The 19,126-nt window shown below is 40.7% G+C and overlaps 1 protein-coding gene across 2 annotated transcripts in view; it reads left to right on the top strand.

The window, feature by feature from the left end:
* The window catches only part of wdr70 (WD repeat domain 70), a 41,457-nt gene that overhangs the window by 13,157 nt on the left and 9,174 nt on the right, over positions 1 to 19,126 (top strand). For both annotated transcript variants that reach the window (XR_013936950.1, XM_080510284.1), the window contains exons 10-13: positions 1,207 to 1,381; positions 11,321 to 11,420; positions 12,129 to 12,213; positions 12,322 to 12,460. Coding sequence is in view for 1 of the 2 variants with exons in the window: in XM_080510284.1 (XP_080366410.1) it covers positions 1,207 to 1,381; positions 11,321 to 11,420; positions 12,129 to 12,213; positions 12,322 to 12,460 (499 nt within the window). In the remaining variant the exon portion in view is untranslated. The remainder of the gene's footprint in view (positions 1 to 1,206; positions 1,382 to 11,320; positions 11,421 to 12,128; positions 12,214 to 12,321; positions 12,461 to 19,126) is intronic.

Raw genomic sequence — 19,126 nt, 5'->3', positions numbered from 1 at the left:
CAGCTCTTACTGAAACCATATGTCTTGAGCTGGCATTTGTATCACAATGTTGGACTTATCCAAACACAGTTGAGTGTGTGTGTGTGTCTGTGACTTTGCAACCAGCCACGGAGGAATCCTTTGCCTGGCTGTTATAGTGGGAGCTCGGCCTGTGTGTTTACACTCCTTTGCTGACCTCTTGACCCACAGGCCAAGATGCTCACCGAGGCAAGCCGCAGGTCACAGACACATTTGGATGTAGTCTGTCCTGCTGTGAGTGTTGTGTGGGTGTGTGAGAGGTTTGGTTGTTTGTGTCTTGCAATGTCTTTCAATAAATAGATGTGGGAGGCTGCATTTTTTCGTGACTTGCATTACTGGCAGCCATCTGAGTTCAACTTACGCTAATGTCAACATTGTGCATGTTGTTGTTCTGTCATTGCGTCTGATATTTTGTTTTCCTCTCAGAATTTCTCCGAAACTCTGAAAGGGGTGAATGGCGAGTGGAATAAGATGTGCGAGCTGAAGATACAGCTGTGTATTAGCCGTTCAGGTTTGAATTCAGAAGAAGTTGTATGCAGCATCTGCTGCTCCGACAGCTTCTTGACAGTACGTCATGCAAGTCGGGTCAAAGGGGGAATGTTTCACCCTGTTCTAATCTGCACAGGGACTCTGTTCTTTGTCTGAGGGGATCTTTGATCAATCAATTCTTTTTGCACTTTTTCCCTTTCAACTTTGTAACTGATGGTCTACGTGAATATACTCTCTTTTAATTTTATGTCAATGCCCATCTCGTATAACTATAATGTGTTCAGTGTTGATGAACCTGTGACGTTTAAATGAGGGGCTCTTATTACACTTCATGACATTCGAATAAAATCTTCCACATTTACGATATGAAAAGTTTGAATTTAAAATGTCTCCACTGTGCTGTAAGTTGTATAATGTGTTCAACAGATGTAGGGAGGAGAATCAGGATTTCATGGAGGCTTCAGGCATATCTGTCAGACTGATGTACTGTTCTGCTGTTTGCAAAACTCCTCGCCGTGCAGCACAGAACTGAATAACCTGCGGTTCACGAGGATCACCAGGGCGCACTGTATCTCTCCGTGTGATTTATTGTGGTGGCGGGTGGCGTTAATGATCAAATAGGTTTTGACAGAAAGCTGTTTTTATTACCGCTCCATGACAGTTGAGTGAGGATAAATTAAATTCTCTGTCTGTCTACAGCACCGTTCGCACATGGGATGTGCAGTCGGAGAAGAAGCACAAGTCTGTGTTCAAGCCCCGTTCCTTCCAGGGGAAGAAGGTCATCCCCACGTGCTGCACCTACAGCCGCGACGGGAAGCTCATCGCAGCAGGCTGCCAAGATGGCACCATTCAGATCTGGGACCGAAATCTCAGCGTGAGTCCGGAAACGCATAAATACCAACCACAGCAATGTGCATTGTAAATGTCGGATGTCTGTTTTCCCACGGCAGAATCGTGACACTCTGAGGTCATCCGGTCACAGGCCACATAGGCCAGAGGTCAACAGCTCACGAATACTGCAGGATTCAAAATGCCTTTCTTAGATATATATGAATTTGGGAATATTCAGTATTCAGACAATTTTTTTGTGAAGTCACTCTCAAAAGTTGTTGAATAATATTCTCATCTTTTACTCTCTCTTCAGCTCTCTTCCTGTTTCAATATTTACACAGTGTCCATAAATATTACTTGAGTTAGAACAAATAAATACATTGGAACTATTTGATTTGATTAGTATGTAGTTCTTGTATGTAGTTCTAAAAAAAAAATATTTTTTTTAAGAGGGATGATTAAAAAAGATGGATGGAAAATCTGTCAAAAAGATTAAGACTTTGTACTTGTAGCTGACCATGTAAAGCCAACTTGTACATAATGAAAACATTATTGATGTCACCTTCTCGCTTCGTTTATGAAACTATCATTATCCGAGGTTAAATTTGTTTAGTTATATAGATTTAACCTTCGAACCCAATGCAAAGTTTTTGCTTCAAAAAAAAGGAAATACAATTTGTAAAATGAAAACATGTCAACCAAAGTAATGATGCAGAGAAGAATGAAGTAGACATACATTTCTTTATCGCAATTTCACAAATTTCTTTAGCGGTGATCCAAGATGGATAAAAATGTGATTAGATATAATAAAAAAAAAAAACCCAGTGCCAATCAGAAAATGAAATTCTTGAAAACTATCTTCTAATGTTGTACCAACCTTTTCTGAGCTGTATGGCAGCTTATACTCACAAAATATTTCATCTAGGATTGGACCCTACGACCCTAACGTTTGGTAAAGTGGTATAGAAGACAGATAGGTGAATGGCGAAGAATTTTATTTCTAAATGTTGATAAGGATGCTTGAAGGAGACGAGAGGAGAAACCAGATGTTACAGACCGCACTATAGCAACATGCCAAAATCAGCCTTGTAAGAATGCCAATGTTGACATGAATAATCTGTCTGCAGTCTCATTTTGTTGAAGTCGTTTTACTTAAAAAAGGAAATCTTCACATGACTTTGTCAGTAGGAAAATGTTAGGGGATTGAGCTGATTCTTGTAATTAGTTAGTGAGATTGTTTTGTTTTTGACCTTCAGCGGGAACCTATTGACAGATCAGCATCGGTACCCTGAGAGCCGATAAACTAACACGGCTCAAAATGTCTGCTTACGTAAGTGAATTACCTGACGTGTGATGATTGAGTTGAGTTGCATGGAAGTTGCTGGGAGGCCCAATCACAATTACCCTCTGTACATTTTCCACAATTACTTAATTTGACAATTAGGTGATCAAAGTCTGCATTCCTTTCATTAAATTTCACATTGTTGAGGTAAGAGTTGATCTTGGCTCACGGGATGCTTTGCACCCGCTTATTTGGCTGTTTTCACTTGAGCTATTTGACAAATCATCGCCCTGAATACAAATGACTTCCATTCAGGATAATCCATCTTTCATCACATAGATCTTCTGGGTCAGCTCAGGCTTGACTGTAGACTCCTAAATTTTACTTTCAGAGGCCTCACAGTGTTGCATCTGTGTCTGGGCAGCCAGTGTTGTTTCCTGTGGATCAGTGGCATGAGAGCTTGAGCAGTTTTGTATAGTTTCTCAGTCCCAGACAAGATTAATCTCCAAGAACCAGCTGGAAAGAAGGGAGAAAGAGAAAAAAAAACGAGATGTGCGTTCAGTTGAAGGGGGAGTTTTGGTCTATTGACAGCACTCGTAAATCCAGTATTGTCAGCCTATTGTATAGCATTGTGTTGGAGTACAAACAGCTCATTTGCAAGCAGTTTCACAAGTTGCTTTTTCTACAAGGTGAATAATATTTTTGCCCACCTGAGAGCTCTACAACACTATAAATCGTCTCAAAGTTGGACATAAAATGGATAGTGAACCGCACACAGGCATTGTTTAAGACCACCTCAGGCGAGCAGCGCAATACAAATTTCAATTGTGAGTAAAAGCTTTTATTACGTACATGAAGACTATTATGTTATTTTTCCTGTACATTTCCACAAATCTTTGTTCTGCTCCATCGCCGCTGGTCAGTCCAACGCCATATGTGGACACGGTTGAATACTTCTGTTTTTGCTTGTCGGAGTAGAGATACAAACAATTAAGCTGTAGTTAGTGAGTTGGAACAGCTTGATGGGACAGAGGAGCTTATCCAGATTAGTCAAATGGGAAGTAGGCTGCATGATAATTACTCCCAAGAGTGAACTTTGGAATCAAAGGACACACAAACAAGATAGTTTGTAGGATTCCTTCACCTCGTAACTGCTTTCCTATTGTTACCATGTGCATCCATGTTGTATAGACTCCCCCCCCACCCCCCCCCCCACTCTCTCTCTCTCTGTCTCTCTCCCCTCCCACCCCCCCGTCACCCGTGATCCCACCTCTGGGCTGCTCATAGCAGCATGTTTGCAACGATTGAGTTAAAGCTCTCAAAATTTATTACCCCTCCTTCTCCAAGCTAAATATTTACCCTGTGTCCCATAGCAGCTTACAATAGTCATGTCTGTTTCCTGACCACTGGAGCCTGTCCTGTCTGAATGGCTCAAGAATTTAGTTGGTGCCCTCTGCCCTAATCAGCAACCTGTGCTGCTGACTCCAATTCAGCCACAAGCCTAAAAAAGGAGTTGACCTCCCCGTGCTTTTATTGCTGTGCCCTGCCTCCCTCAAATGAGGCATTTCTCCTGTTGTGTTGCTTGCCACTATTACTCATGGCCAGAATATGCAGGCAGATCAATCACGATCAATCTCGTACATGACCTTGATCCACAGCTCAGGCTGAAGAGAAGCTATTGAAGATGACACACTGTGTTCTTGAACCCTGACATGGGTTGATTGATCCTGTGATGGGAGTCAAGTAGGTCCCTTTGAGCGGACTGCCGCAGAGAGTGATTGCATGTTCATTCTCTGACCAGAGGGGCTCCGTGCCAGAATTGCAAGACTGCATTTAAATGGTTGCCAGGTAATGTGCACTCTGTGATACAAGGTACATTTAGGGTGCACAGCCCTCGTTCCAAAACATTACCACAGAGATCCGAGGAATGTTATGATGTCAGCGGTGAACTTACGTGTTTCCAGGCTTCAAAGCAGAACCCCAAAAATAGGTGGTTTTCATCAACGGCACAGTGTGGAGTCTTGTCATTATATAACACAGAATCCTTATTTGTTTTCTGAAGAAGGTGGCTTTGTCACAGTAATCCATCTTAATAACTACAAATCGAATGTATTCCCTTGCAAAGAAATACATTTAAAAAAGGAAAGTTCATCCACTTCATATTCAAATTCATTCTTATGATTCAAACTCTTTCTTTAACCGAAATCCCTCATGAGCCTTTTGTCATTTAATGTTCATAAAAATAATTAAAATATCCTGTTCTCTTTTGTTCCTTTTTTCCTTTAGTCATATAAAGTAGTTCACATTTTTTTTTCTTTTATATTTTTGTTTTTATGAATTGCTCTCACACATGAGTGCAAATCATTGTGCCAGGTTATCATCCAGAATCATCCTAATATAAGGAAAGTCTACTAACTGTTTTTTTCTGCTTTATTTAACAAGTCACAGTATTCATAAAGTAGATTGAGAAAGACCAGGTAAAGGTAAAACCTTGCAAAATATAAGAAAAGTGTCATCTGACAAGATTGTTTCATGTAGATTAATGTACATGAGTTATGAATTTGACATAATCTCATTTGCACGTCATTGCAAAGTACGATGATAGAGTTTAGACCTGTCCATCTTCCATTCTCAGCTGGGGTCGACTTCAGCCCCGTGCAGCCCTTAGTGAGACAAAGCGCTGTACTGAACGGATTATTGTGGAGCGGTCATTCAGCTGGTGCTTAACAAAAAATTAGTGTGTAGTGCTGCAGAATATTTTCTGAACATGCAATATCTGACGACCTTGTGGTCTATTGTGCAAGCGACATGATTTGCAATAAATCCAAGCACTTTAGATGATGTGAATGTCTTTGTGATTTCGCCGATTATGAAATATTGTCGGTGGAATTCCGCGAAATGCAATGATTTCATCAAATTCTCTTTTGCACGAGTAAAGAAGAACAAGAACATGAGGAGACATAAAAATGGTCCCAGGCATTGTTGTGGAGAACACCTCTCTGGAACCTGTCAGTGGAGAAAGCACTAAAAATATCAATCTAATTAGTCCAACAACTTCTTTTTTTTTAGCTTTGACAAAGTATCTGAGAGTGTCCATTTGCATGCTGTTTCTGTGTGCGGCAACAGGTTTGATTATTCCGCCATTTCGCCCTTTCTACATTTGGGGTCAGTAACTGACCTTTAAACAGATGTTTTCCAACAAAAGAAAGCCTGAGCTTCTGCTGCTGTGCCCAGATTTGAGCCTTAAACAGGAGTTGGAAACAATACATGTAGAAAAAAAAAAAAAAGAGTCATAAACCGTTTTATGTAAAAGTGCAACCTAAGAATACTGTTACTTTGACATACTTTTACACGATCTGGACGTTCACTCCAATGTGATTCCCTGACACTCACCGCCTCAGCAACACCACTTGCTGATTTCCATGAAAGATCAGAGCAGCTGTTCAGGTCTGTGGTCTGGCCACTTGATCCTCAAACAGTACCAGAGGTCAGAGTGAGATGTTAAACTGACTGCGCAAAATGAGCATCGCAATGTCTTTCAGGTGTGCAGACTTGAGAAGTGTGGCAGAAGCAGACACGTACTGTTTTTGCAGTATTTATACACTGACGCTCAAGATAGTGTTATTTGAAACAGTCGGGGCTGCGGTAGATTGTTATCATAGTTTGCTGAGGATGAAACCCAACGCTGTGTTCCTTCAGCTATTTATCAAGTCCTGCTGCTGCCCAATGTGTGTGGATGTTGATTATGGCTCTGTGTGCCTGCGAGAGCTTGCACATATGTCTGCATGCATGAAACAGTCCCACATTAAAAGTGCCATGCACTGATGAAAATGGGGAAAGTGGCTTTGCTTTGGAGATGAAAAGAAAGATACACCCATTGCCACCAAAAACGTATTAACTGTGCACCACTAAACCGCTTACTAGTCACTTGGTTGATCCCGGCACACAAATTAAAGCCAGTGTTTGGACTGAACCCGTCTCCCTCCTTTACACTGGATATTTTAGAATCACCATTTTTCATCCCGTTTGGTTTTGCTGTATATTTTCATTCATCCTTGCTGCATACGGACAATTAAAAACAAAAGATTTTTTTTCTTTTTTTCTTTTCAAGTGATGTATACTGATTGAAAAACACTGTGTGAGTTACGTGATCGTTCAGCCCGGTGACTGCTGGGCAGGGAGAAGGTCATAGCTAACAGAGGATGTCACAAGGCGTGAGAGGAGGTTCAAACACTGTTTGAGAATCTGGTTTCATGAGCCGGCTGTGTAGATTATCACAGGAAGCAAACACCATGGCATCTACCAATGCCAGCCAACATCAGGATAGTAAACACTCAAGCTTTCACAACGACGATATATGATCTAGAAATAGATGAAGTGGGCGTATGTCGGCAATAAACGGCTAGAATAACTACGAAATGACTATAAAATGTGAACTTTTCAGTTTGCTGTTTAGTATAAATGTGTTATTTCCTGTAACCGTGTGCGTTGTATTTATACATGTTTGAAGGTTAATGTTTTGCATTGTTATTCTGTTTTCCCTCTCATAATGTATTCCAGAGTTGAGCAGTGTTTTGCATCATCTGTTTGTGCAGCAGTATGGCAACAACATATTTTTTTATCATAAAAAGGAACAATTCTCTTGAGCTTAAAGAAAGGAGACCCTAGAGATGGTCAAAACCCACCATGTGTTCACGGCATATGGTGTTAATCTTAAAAGAAGATGTCAGATGAGAAGGTGAGGGTGGAAACTTTGTGGAATGATTCACATGTCAGACAAGAACACATAACTGAGTTTATTAGTCGACTCAAACTGTTGTGCGTGGTGTGAAATATGCAAGTGAGGGTCATGGGACAGGTTGATTTGGAGAGACGGAAGAACGTCTCCAGAGCTCACTGATGTTATGCAAGGACAGATTTCATCACCTGCCTGTTGCACGGCATCGATAGTCAGATTTAGTGTTGTAGTTTCACACCCTGCAATTCTTTTTTTTAATACATCGGATGGAGAATGCGATATGCAAAAGATAATTACATAATTATGTTAATTTGTACAACCTCCTGTTTATAGTCTGTTGAATCCACTCAACCTTTTTGTCTGTCATGCATCCTCACTGAATTGGCACCAAATATGGAAGTGACAGAGGTCAGTGTGTATGCATGAGTAAAGTGTCACACATTATACTTTACCTGCTGCTGATTAGGCTGGAATTAACATGCTGTAAAGATTAAAAATGTGCCCGTGTTAATTTGACCTGTTCACTTTTATTTTTTTTCTATTTAAAAGCCGCAAATAAAAGAATAGGACGATATTCAAAGATAACAAATGAAGGATGGACTTGAGTCAGACGTAATCTGTGAGTAAAGTGATGAAGGGGAGCATAAAATTATCCCACAGAGGCCAGGCAGACTAAATGGCCAAGACCTGAAAAAGTGTAATCCCTGTTATCTCCAGTCCAAGGTAACAGTGTTATCTGTCTCGTGCAAGTTAATAGCTTCCCTCCACTTACTTTGGAAGTGAAGTATGGCCTCGTTTCCCTTCTGTTATCACCAGAGCACATCACTCATTCACCTCACGCTCCACTCTCTCCTGCAATTTTTGCCAGCTTTTCTCTATATTTCTTTATCTTATCTGTCTTCCACACTGTGCTCACTTCAAATTCCTCATCCACCTTTCTTTGGTGAAACGCCAGCGTTGCAGCAATTCTCTTTTCACTGATTTATTTGCATTCCGTTGAGAATTAATGAAAATGTAGCCGTATAAGCCGAGGTTATGTTTGTTTGAGAGTTCGAAAGCCTACTTCTCAGACTCTTGCTTCACCAGCATCAAGTAATGATCAATCTGTGTACTCGGGTCAGGTGAATACGAAGGCGCTGGGAATTGTACGTGGGAGGAAGCTGAGAAATTTCAACGCAGCAAGGCATTTCTGTCGATGCTGAAAATAAAATATTGGGTGACTAACACTTAATACCTACACATCTTATGAGATTATTAATGAATGATTCATTTTCTGAGGTAGAAATGACAAACATTTGCTGAAATGTGGTGATCGGTATCTTTAAATTTGTAAATCAATGCCTTTAGGGCTATTTGTTAGGAACCATAGACTACAAAATCCATAATAATTCAAAAATGTGGGAAGTCCTTAAATATAGTCTACAACTTTTGTGACTGTTCTTATAAATGGATGTACACTATATTTCCAAAAGTATTAACAGGCTTGTCTGCTTTCAAACACCTGAGTGACATCCCATTACTGAACCCTAAGATTTGATATGACGTTGGTACAACAGCTTCAACTTTTCCCAGGTGGTTTTCCACAAGGATTTGAAGTGTGTTTACGTGAATTTTTTTTAGCATTTTTCCAGAAAGGCATTTTTAAGGTCAGACACTGATGTGGGATGAGAAGACCTGACTCACAGCCTCTGCTTGAATTCATCTCAAAAGTGTTTTAATGGGTTGAGGTCAGGACTCTACGCGTTGGGCAGTCAAGTTCTTCAACACCAAACTGGCTCATCCATGTCTTTATAGACTTTGCTTTGTGCAATGGTGCTCAGTCGTGTTGGAACAGGAAGGGGCTAGAAATTACAAATTACAAAGTTTGGAGCATGAAATTGTTTAAAATGTATTGGTATGCTGAAGTTTTCAGAGTTCCTTCCACTGGAATTTAAGGGGCCGAGCCTAACCAGATGGAGAAGCGTGATCGGTCGCTCCAAAGAGCATGTCTCTACTACCCTGGAGTCCAGTGGTGGTGTAATTTAGATCACTGCATCCGACACTTTGCATTGCGATTGGTGATGTAAGACTTGGATGCAGCTGCTTGGCCATGGTAACCCTCCATGAAGCTCCTGAGCTAATCTGAAGATCATGTGATGTTTGGAGGTTTGTAGCTATTGACAAAAAGTTGCTCACTATGTGCCTCAGCATCCGCTGACCCCGCTCCGTTGTTTTTCGTGGCCTACCACTTTATGGCTGACTTACTGTTGTTCCCAATCGCTTCCACTTTGTTATAGTACCACTATTGCGGAATATTTAGTGATGAGGAAAGGTGAGCATCCCATTCTTTGCAGAAATAGTCTGTGAAACATGTTTTACACAGTGTGTCAAGTACGAAACTTAGAAAACTGCTATATTTGTGCTGTGTGAGGAAGCCTTAAGAAGCCAACATGAATGTTCCTTGTATGTTTCTAAGCCTGTGGGTGTGGCCTACATTGTTTGGCTTCACTGTAATGTTTTGATAAAATTAGATACTGGAGCCTTTCTTGAAGTTAATGCTTCCAAATATAAATGAATATGGCCTAAATAAATGCAGATGTCTTTAAATGGTTCAGTTCTTGATTAATCAACAATGTATTTAATATATATACCTGGTTTATAAAAGTAAAGTAATTAAGAGGATGTGAAACCATCTTATTGCTTGGTGTCCTGACAGAGTTTAGTGTATCTACAGTAAGTTGCTGTACAGCTGGATTGTTTCCAGTCTCAAGCTGCAGACTTGGCACACACTTTGTGCATTATAGTAGTACAGAGTTTATTTGGTGAGTACTGAAGAGACACATGGGAGAACAGAACATCTTGGAAACAGCTGTTGAGATGAGAGGTTACTGTAGATGGCTCCAATTGACTGGGGCTAATTATTAGGCATATTTAGAAATATTAAATTTCCTTTATCCAGTTATTTGAGATGTATCTGTCTGCACTCTGTGAAGACGAGATAATATCTGCTCTGGCTTTTGTAATCAGTCTTTCCTCACCTCTATACAACGACCTCAGATGAAATGTCACTTAGCCTACTTGGTTTTCAGTGATGCATGCTGATCATCACAGACAGGCTGAGTAAGATCACATTCTCATACTGTATATAGAAACATTGCGGCTAAACGGTCACAAGGGCAGAATTATACACATGATTTGGTTAAAGCACTACCTCAGTCCTGTGTGTGCTATATCTGCTTTTATATCGCGCTTCCTATTGTTTCTTAACCAAAGAGGATTAACTTGATGATACAGTCTTGTCTTCAGAATCGAACATACCAACCTTCTGGGCTTCCATTTCAGTTCACCTTTTTTTCCACCCAGTTATTGCTATCGATGCCGTTTATCATCCAAAATTGCCATATTGTTCTGATTAAACCTGGTGGTTGTCAGTAGCTCTTAAGCTGGACTTATCTGATCAAGGAATCAAAACGGGTGGTGCGAGCTCGTGGCTGCTGATAGACTTGGCTGTTTTATGTGTTCTTGGCTGGTAAACTGGGCACAGAAGGAATATTATAATACTGGGTTGGTTTTTTTTTTTCCAGGTAGGAAAAATCTAAAAAAGCCATCTGTCAATCAGGCACCGAGCCGAGTGCCAAGGTAAATGTCTGTGTTTTAGTCTTGCTAAAGAGTGCGGCGGGTACCTTGTGTTAAGTTGCTAGTATTTCATGAGTTCTCGTGGGCTTCGTAGTCAAATATATTATACGGCCGAAATGGAAACCTTGTGTAGTTTTCAAGCGAGAGAATAAAAAGGACTTTTTGTTTCTGCAGCCACAGACCAGACTGCTGAAGCCAAGTGTGAGCTGTTTTGTACAGCAGAACTTTACAAAACCTCTTTTCTGATATTAATAGTCAATAATTCCCATGGCTAAACGTTTTTATTGAAACGGCAGGGTCTTTATAAATCAACGTGGTTTTGCATAATATTCTCATTTTCCTTGCAGGTTCACACAAAGTTCCACTGTCGACAAGCCCACACACCGGGATCAGACACTTCTTGCCTCGCCTTCTCCTACGATGGTACCACTCTCGCGTCACGTGGGGGTGAGCAACAGACTATAGCCTCATCTTACACTCAGCTGTTGCACATGCAGTCCACATCAGAAAGAATAGCCAATTTGATTTTTGATACTGCCGAACCGCACACATTCCTTCAAACAGCCCCTGATATTTTAGTTCAGGTTGACAAATATGACCCGTGAATAAAAAAATTTTTTTATGTTTAGTTTACGAAAATATGATAAGGTCAGGCAAGGTCGCTATGCAAATAAATCCAGAAAAATTTTACTCGCAATATGGACAGACACATCTGACTTTTCCTATTTATCTATATAACTATATATATAACTATAAAACTATATATATATATATATACATATATATATATAACAATTTCAGACCCACATTTAAAATCTATAATCTGGATGCAAAGAAATGTCCATTCTCTTCCTGACTTTTCAAATGAACAGAGGCCATCTCAAACCAAATACAGATGACTCCAAAGAAATATACACAGAATAACATCAGTTTCTTCGAGGTATTAAATCTAGTCCAGAGGTTTTTATCTCAGACATAAACAGGAATAACTCTGCATAAGAGTCCTTCACCCAGCATAATTCTGTTGCGTAAATATAAAATAAATCTGAGAGGACCTCTGTCTGCTCAGACAAAGGTGGCACTGCGGTGACTTTTCATAACGGAAAACTTGTAATTTACAATTTTTCCTGTTGCCCTCCAACAATTCTTCTTTAGGTGATGACACGCTGAAGACATGGGATATACGGAACTTTAGGAAGCCTGTCCATGTAGCCACAGGACTTACCAACTACTTTTCCATGTGAGTTTTCTCAACTGTCATCGTAATGAAAATCTGCCTGTTTGCTGCTCCACATACGAGTCCCCATGTGAGGATTATGAGCTGATGTTGTGTAATTTTCCCTCTCAGGACCGACTGCTGTTTCAGCCCGGACGACAAGCTCCTCGTAACGGGGACATCAGTGAAGAAGGATGAGGGAAACGGGAAGTTGGTTTTCTTTGACCGAGTTTCTTTTCAGAGGGTCTACGATATCGAAGTCACCAATGCAGTAAGTGCTGACTTAATCCTCACAGCTGCTCTCATTACTGCATGTTTTTTAACTGGTTGATATGATATGTGGGTTACGGACAAAAAGAAGGCTCCTTATATGATCAACAATGGGGAAAAAAAAGAACATAATGAATCCATAATAGCACATAATGAGACCAGTGTGCCGGGTATTTGTTCTTCACGTAAGTGGTTTGGGCTCCAACAAAACTGCAGGCTTGAAATGTTTTTATTTGGTTTTGCTTCTTGAAAACACAAGCAGCAGACAAAACCCCATTTCAAGAAGTGAAGCCCTGGTTTTGAGATTCATTTAACTTCCAATTAAAACCTACACAGATTGTGTAATACCTTTCCCACAAATGTTTATTTAAATGTGTATTACTTATTACAGATTATGCAACTATGTGGATGCTGCAAAAACTGGGTTACACTGTATAAATAAGTAATGATGCTTGAAACACAAGTTTTGAAAAATTACCTAAAATGTTCACTGATGAATCAATTTTCTTAGAAAAATAGGAACTGTTCTTTTTGTCTGGGTTTGCCCTGTAGCAGGCTCAACTGGAAACGACGCACCTTTGGCTCCTTCATTCTCTGTCTGAAACATTTTAGTAGAACGTGCAACTATCAGCCATAACATCATGACCACTTGCCCAACAGCACAGTCCTCCATGGATTTGACTTGTTTGTCCAGCACATCCCACAAATGCTCAATTAGGTCAAGATCTGAGGAGTGTTGAGACCAAGTCAACACTGTTACTTCGAACCATTCATGACCTGTTTCAATTCACTCATGTGCTTCACCCTCCTGAAGGATGGTTTTCATTATGTGGTTTGCAACAGTGCTTAAGAGGAGGTACACGTCAAATAGATGGCAGGATCAATGGTTTTCCAGCTGAACATCGTCCAAAGCATTTCACAGCACCCCCGCATGTTAGTGCTCTATGTGTTCCCCAGGTAAGTGACTGACATGTTGCCCAGTCATCCAAAGAACACGGGATTCATAAACTCCTGCTACTGCACTGAGGCTCAGCTCTGATTGTCGGGTTCCATGGTTGGTGCTTTTAGAGGTGGACAGGTGTCATCCTGAGCTGATTGGACTGCGGTAGCCCCTTATTCAACAAACAGTGCTGCAATCTGTGTTTTGACACATTTCTATCAGAACCACAATAAACATTTACTTCAATTGGTCCCTACTCGTATTAATGAGCCTTTGCAGCACATGACTCTGTTGCAGTAACACCGCAGATCCTGACTCTTCCACTTCTATCACATCAACTTTGGCGACATAATGTTCACTTACTGCTCTACACACTAACATATGGAGGTAATGAGGAATAATCACTTGACGCGTCAGTGGCGATAACGGTCGATCTGTGTATATTGCCTCGTTTAACACTACAAGAGGATTCAATATCAAAAGCGATGAGTGGATTTATTGAGGGAAATGAAAGTAAAAGAGGAAAGTTTATAAAAAGGCTTCATGTCAGCCCGAGGAGAACGTCCCGTAATGTGACCTTTTTTTTTTACTGCGATTCATTCCCTCAAAGTGTTGGCAGAATGGCTATTGATGCTTTTATACGCGCGCCTTTTAGTTATATATGAAATCAAATTATCTATGGACACAATCCGCATATTCCATTCATAGGCACACACATTAGCATGCTATGTGCTTTGCACAAATCCCGCTTTCTCAGAAATCCATTTAGTGAAGGCAACCAGCCATAGGTGCTGAAATGAAAGGCAGAGGTACTGTCGACAGGAGAAACGCTTTTTTTTGTTGATTCCTGCTCCATCTCCTCTTCTGTCTCTGCTTCTTCGAGCCCTTTTCAGCAGAGTTAGCAGTGCCTGTCCATAGTCATAACATTGAGTTCTGACAGACTAATGCCTTCGGAGTTGGTCTCCCTGGCTCAGGCGCGGGACTTTCACACAAGCCAGTGAATGAATATGTTTTGGAGTCGGGGGGGGGGGGGGACTGGACAAAAGATGGGTTTGTGTGTGTCAGTGCTCCTCCTCCACTGCCAGCCAGCTGCTGTTATCTTGCAAACCTTGGCACAGCTTCCACACTAAGTGTGCCCCACACACCACACAGTTGTACGAGCTGAGAGTAAGGGAGGACAGCCAGTTGTTAAAGTTTGACACTTCCCTTCAGAATTTAAAACACTGGAAATTAAAGGAAAGGTATTAACACATGTACTCACTTTCCATCTGGGCAGTCGAGTTTACAATTGAAAGACACTTCAGCGTTGATTGTTTCAAAGATATCTGAAATATGTGCTAGATATAGCTTTCTCCATATTAACCTAACATTTCACTGTCAGTTGATTTGAAAAAAAAAAAAAAACCCAAAACAAATCAATGGTCTATGTCTACATACTACAAAATAATACTTTTGAAAAAAACGAATCTGTTTTGTCTTAATGTCTTCCACTTTTATTTCTTGTCTTTGCAGTTGTCTCCTCTGTAGATTGCCAGAGCTTCTTTTTTCTGCTGGTAATTAAAGTGTGACAGTCCACCAACCTGACAGAGCTAAACACTGCTCCATTTAAGCCCTCTTGACTTTTTAGTGTTTGATAATAATGGTGTCACTCAGAAACGGTAGGTGGCATTATTCATTTGCAAGCAATATAATGGTCACAAGGGTGGTTGTTGGTTGTTTGATTTGAGAAGTTAATAGTTTTCTTTGTAGGATTCCAAACCTTGACTGAGCCTCCACGAACGCTTTTAAATAGTCGTCTGTAACATTTGCACCCTCTTTGACTGTAGGCAGCATCAAACAGAAGACCCCCAGACACTTTGGGTCAAAGAGTCTGTTTAGAACTTAACAACCTTCCTCCCCTTGCATCACTCTGTGTGTCTTCTCTTTCACTTTACTGAAGAGGGTAAACATTTGTAAGTGATTTTTCCATTGGCCTTTCCCTTGTTCCACCATCTGCCATTGTGAGAAACCCCCTGAAAGCTTCAGCTCAGCTTCGCTGGAAACGCAGCAAAAACCCTCTTCCTCGCTCTTCACACTTTGTGCTGTTCAGAAGATTTCTCTCAAAATTGCAGCACAGTTCTGCAGGGGAAAAAAAACCGTGGTAAAGACCACCTGTTGCTTTGCTATTTGATTTCTATATCGTGACGTATTTTAGTTACGCTTTTCCCTTTCAAATAAAACTCTTAAGATATTCAACCTGACTTTATCACAAGAGGAGAAAGATTTTCAAGAAGCAAATTTTCAAGAATGATGCCGTTAAAGGTATTTATGCACATGATAAATCTAAATAGAGTTTGTTTTGTTTTAGTTTATCTACATCTTCATTTCATTCTTTAAAATGTATATTACTATTTATCTTTTTCCAAGATATTATTATTATTATTTAAATTAGCATGTAAAAATAAACTTTTGATAACCAGCTCTTTTTGGAGAAATGTTTTGATTAGTTAGTTTGTTCATTTTAATGCAGTCTGTGTTATTTTACACACTACCCGTACAATTAGAGAAAAAAACGACTCTGTGACAGTTGATTGTTATTGAACCTCACACTGTGGTGACTTAACCTCATATTGTCAAATGATTTTGACGCAGTAAAATGTAACTTTGTGGAGCAGATCAGTTATTTCTGGTTGACGTGCACTCAGTGAACCTGATGAATGTGCTATTTACTGTGTTTACATCTGCCGTCTGCCTCTCGGATGGCCCAAGAATTTAAGTGCAGTCTTTATAAAGTGTCGTACCAGGCAGCCGGGTGAAAGGAAGGGCCACCAATCATTTCTACCTAAACAGTCTACATAACCCCAGACCTGGATTCTGGGATGCGTTTGGGAGCAGAGGCTGATTCAGGCCTGTTTGGTAAATATTTCAGACACGCTTAAGCTTATCCTCACCCATCAGAGGGGGCAGGAGCCAGGTGAGATCCTGCCTGCGAGCAAAGCATTACATTTTTGGCTCAATTTGAGCTGCAGGCTTCATGCAGTCTCTGGAAAAGTGTGTGTTTTTTTTTTGTTAGTACACTGACTTCTGAATTTTTCTACTTGGAAATTTAAATTGCCCTTGTGTGCCTTTATGGGGCTATTATAGTAACAAAATTACTCATGCATACTTTTGGTGAACTTTTTTGCGTGTATCTTAATTGGTATATGCGTGTTAATATTTGTTTGTCTGTACTTCGACATTTATGTGCATAGTTAGAACTCTGCAGGTGTTTTCCAATTTGCGTATGTGTGGAATATATTTTGTGCATCTCGAATGTCTCTTTTCTTCACATCCACCTCAGACAAGCCTCCCAGTTGGCTCTCTTTACCCGAGAGGATTTTCACAAGGGTATGGAAGTTGAGGAATACTTTGAGTTCAGAACAAATCTCTGTGTTGGCAGGAGAGCAAAATCCACTTGTAAAAAACTCCAGCAGACCGAGAGGCTCACCTGAGGTGGAGGTGAAGACAGACATATTTACAGCTCATTGTAGGAGTGCACAAATGTCATTACACCCACACACATGTATCAGAAACACATATAGCTTTCCAATGATATAGTGTTTTGGGCACTTGGAAAAATATCCATATTAGAAGACAAGGTATTCAATATTGAGCCAAATCTGATGTATTTTTTTTAAATTTGTTATGAGGGAATAAAATGTGTTATTGCTCATGTTTTACCCAGTACTTCTTGCATGGTAGCTCTTTAACAGTAAACCGTCCTTGAGCCAGGCTTCAGGCTTTTTAGGTTGGGCCTTTGATAAAAACGAGGGTGGTCTTTCATTAAATGCAGCCATGGGTGGGGAGAGTAGAAAAGAGGCCCGAACTCAGTTCTTTTTATGCGTCTTACCAAGCAAATCTTACAAGATGCAAAGGCCCATTGTATCAGTGTGGTAGCTCTTTCTAATTACAGATTTCTTGGACAGTATACCTGCGTGTGCATGCGTGTGTGGCTGAAGTACTTAAAGTGCTGTTCTCCTTTCCCAAAACTTTATTCCCTTGGCCTGCGTTGCTCAGTTTGTAGAATCCGTGCACATTTGGATCCACTCACCAGAGGCTGAACAAGAAGCTCAGCTGACTGTTGTGTTGCATCAGCGATCCATAGCTTTATTTTATAATCAGTATACATCTTGAGTGTGTTCTCCTCTTCATCAATAGTCAGTCTTTGATATTTTAATCTGATGGGACATAGAAGGCTGCTACTGAAGAACCGACTGATTAAAGTTTCCTCCCTCTTGATGTGATGTAATTTTCTGGACATGAAGTGTAAACAGCATTTCCTGGAGTATAAACACGCTCCTCTGAATATCTGGAAGGCAGTCGTACGGTTGGTCTGGACTGAGCTGTGTTTGGCTGCGGACTTGTGAGTGGATGCAGTTTAGGTGGGCCCCATTCAGCGGGGCTGTTTCAGACTGCGCTTCTCTCCCGGTTAGACTTGCACCACTGTTGACAGAGTGATTTGTTTGGGTCTGAAGAAGCAATTTGCTGAACTTGACTAGACCACAGTCATCTGGGCGTGTTTGTCTTTTGGTTTTCCCGCCTGTTTGTGGGCTATTGGGCATGTGTTGGTAATGACCAAGCAATGTCTCAATGTCGCACATGAGGCATTGCACATTCACACCAAAACACATAGTTTGCAGATGTTCCTGATACTATAACGTGTTGATATGATTTACCCTTACTATGGTTAAGCATTGTCTATAAGGAGATTCCTTTAGTTTAAACGTATTGTTTTAACCTGCATGATGCCTCAATTTACAGAAGTGGAGTGCGTATATAGTGTGTGTAATGTGAACATATTTACCTTTGGGCTTATTATGATGATCATTGAACTTAATTATTTATGCCATCATCTGTCAACCAGTATATGACATTGAATCTGTGATGCTCACGTTAAGTACATCCCGTTTAAAGCGTTTTCCAAATCTTTCTGTCAATTACTGCACGCTCATTTGAGCAGATTAACCCTCATCTATCCGATGAGCAACACGCCACTGAGCTGCTGACAGCAGAATGTAGTTGTGTGTAAGTTAGTTTTGAGTTATATTTTAGCGGACTGTGTTATTTCCCCCCGCCAACATGTGCAAAGTAAAAGTCATGTTCAAATGTTGGCAAAAATAAACTCAAGGAATGACACGTGTTTTTAAGTCCATGATAAGTTAAAATGTTGTATCATTTGCGGGGAGAAAATGTAACTCGGCATGCGTGTGTGTATCTCTGTCGGTGTACGTCCGCGTGTCTGTCCTCTGGTGTGCGTGTGTGCGATTGAGACTTCTTTCTCTGGTATCCTGGTGGGAAGCTGAACAGCTGGGCGTTAAGCAGCTTTCACTGTCACAGAATCTGGACGTCTCAGTCATCGTCCTACCCACCCCCCATCCCACATTACTGTCCTACACCCCCATTATACTCCTTTCTCTGTTCCACATTGATACGTGTTAAAAGTACACTCTGTTGAATTCACCAGTTCAGCTACAACACCGGCAGTCACAGCAATATGCAAAAATACATGTGGCTCACCCGCAATTCAGTACAGAAGTAAGTTAAGGTTTAACAGTGTCTGGACAAAAGAGGCACTACTACTACTACTACTACAACTACGACTAGCTTTCTACTGTTGCTCACAAATCACAGACATAACAGAGGAATCTTTATCACCGTCCAACAACTATGTTTGTATCTGTCTCTCCCTGCCTCTTGTTCTCTCTCTTA

Source organism: Blennius ocellaris (genome assembly GCF_963422515.1).
Source record: "Blennius ocellaris genome assembly, chromosome: 15".
Lineage (NCBI taxonomy): Eukaryota > Metazoa > Chordata > Actinopteri > Blenniiformes > Blenniidae > Blennius > Blennius ocellaris.
This window is presented reverse-complemented; position numbering and strand designations above follow the sequence as displayed.